The sequence below is a fragment of the Eurypyga helias genome, unplaced genomic scaffold, assembly GCF_000690775.1.
Source record: "Eurypyga helias isolate BGI_N326 unplaced genomic scaffold, ASM69077v1 scaffold8942, whole genome shotgun sequence".
In the NCBI taxonomy this organism is placed as follows: Eukaryota; Metazoa; Chordata; class Aves; order Eurypygiformes; family Eurypygidae; genus Eurypyga; species Eurypyga helias.
In genome coordinates, this window is record NW_010237842.1 from 1 (window position 1) to 1,039 (window position 1,039).

General features: G+C 47.8%; 1 protein-coding gene across 1 annotated transcript; it reads left to right on the forward strand.

Moving 5' to 3' along the window:
• Positions 1–5: 5 nt before the first annotated feature.
• Positions 6–1,027, forward strand: LOC104506611 (ADP-ribosylation factor-like protein 13B; the record flags this gene model as incomplete). Its single annotated transcript, XM_010147615.1, has 3 exons — positions 6–744; positions 820–897; positions 944–1,027. Coding segments are annotated over 3 exons (901 nt in total), but the record flags the coding sequence as incomplete, so codon positions are not given.
• Positions 1,028–1,039: the final 12 nt, after the last annotated feature.

Genomic DNA, 1,039 nt, shown 5'->3' on the forward strand with positions numbered 1-1,039 from the left:
GCTTATCTCTGGACAAGATTGCCGATGAATACAAGTTTCCGTGTCAGACTGAACCTTGCTCAGCTATCATGGGCAGTGGGGAAAAAATTGATAAATCAATAAAAAAGGGTTTAAATTGGCTTCTACATACAATAGCCGAAGATTTTGATGCCTTAAATGAGCGCATCCAGAGGGACATGGCAGAAGAAAAAGCATATGAAGAACAACAGAAACCAGAACGAGCTGAGATACCAAAACGAGCTGAGATAGTGAGAAGGCTACGAGAAGAAGCAAGGGCGAGCGAAGACGCAACGGCGAGCGAAGACGCAAGGGCGAGCGAAGAAGACCGACACGTACCTGGTGAGGAAGATGCTGAGCCTGTGAACAACGAAAACCCTTTCCAGCCTCCAGCTGCTGTAATCTCCAAGAATGAAAAAGAGATTGAAAAGGATAAGCAGCAGCAGAATGTGGAGACCGAAAAGGCTACAACTGTCTTGGATTTGCAAACGGAGGAGGAACATATGGATGCCCAGCACTTACCTAGTGGCAGCAACCAAACTGCAAACGAGAGCAGACCAGAAACATGCGAGTCTGCAACTACGCAGCTTCTGCAGCCTGAAGAAGGGAACGAGCAGACAACCTTAGCATGCCTTCCCTCAGGCAACAGGAAGAAAAGAAATAGACTACAATTAAGAAGGAGCCACGGAGTAGTCCCTATTACTGCAGAGGCCACTGTTCCCAGGCACCTTACACCACCAGCAGCGCTCCTGCCCAAGAACTGGCTTTGGTACATTCCATCAGAACCAAGTACAGCCGTGGCTCCTTTGAACCCTCTCCATTTTCCTACAGTTGCCTGGGGAAGTCCCAGACTTAACAGACTTCAAGAAATTAAGTCTCTTGGTGAACCACATCATCCAAGCAGCATGGGGGAGAAGGCAAGAAGAAGAAAAAAACATATTAAGAGACCTCTACAGAAAACCTCTGCCCCCACTGACCATACACCAACGACCCAACAGTGACACCCATGATGCTGCTGCCAAACTGAATCGCAAACAGCATT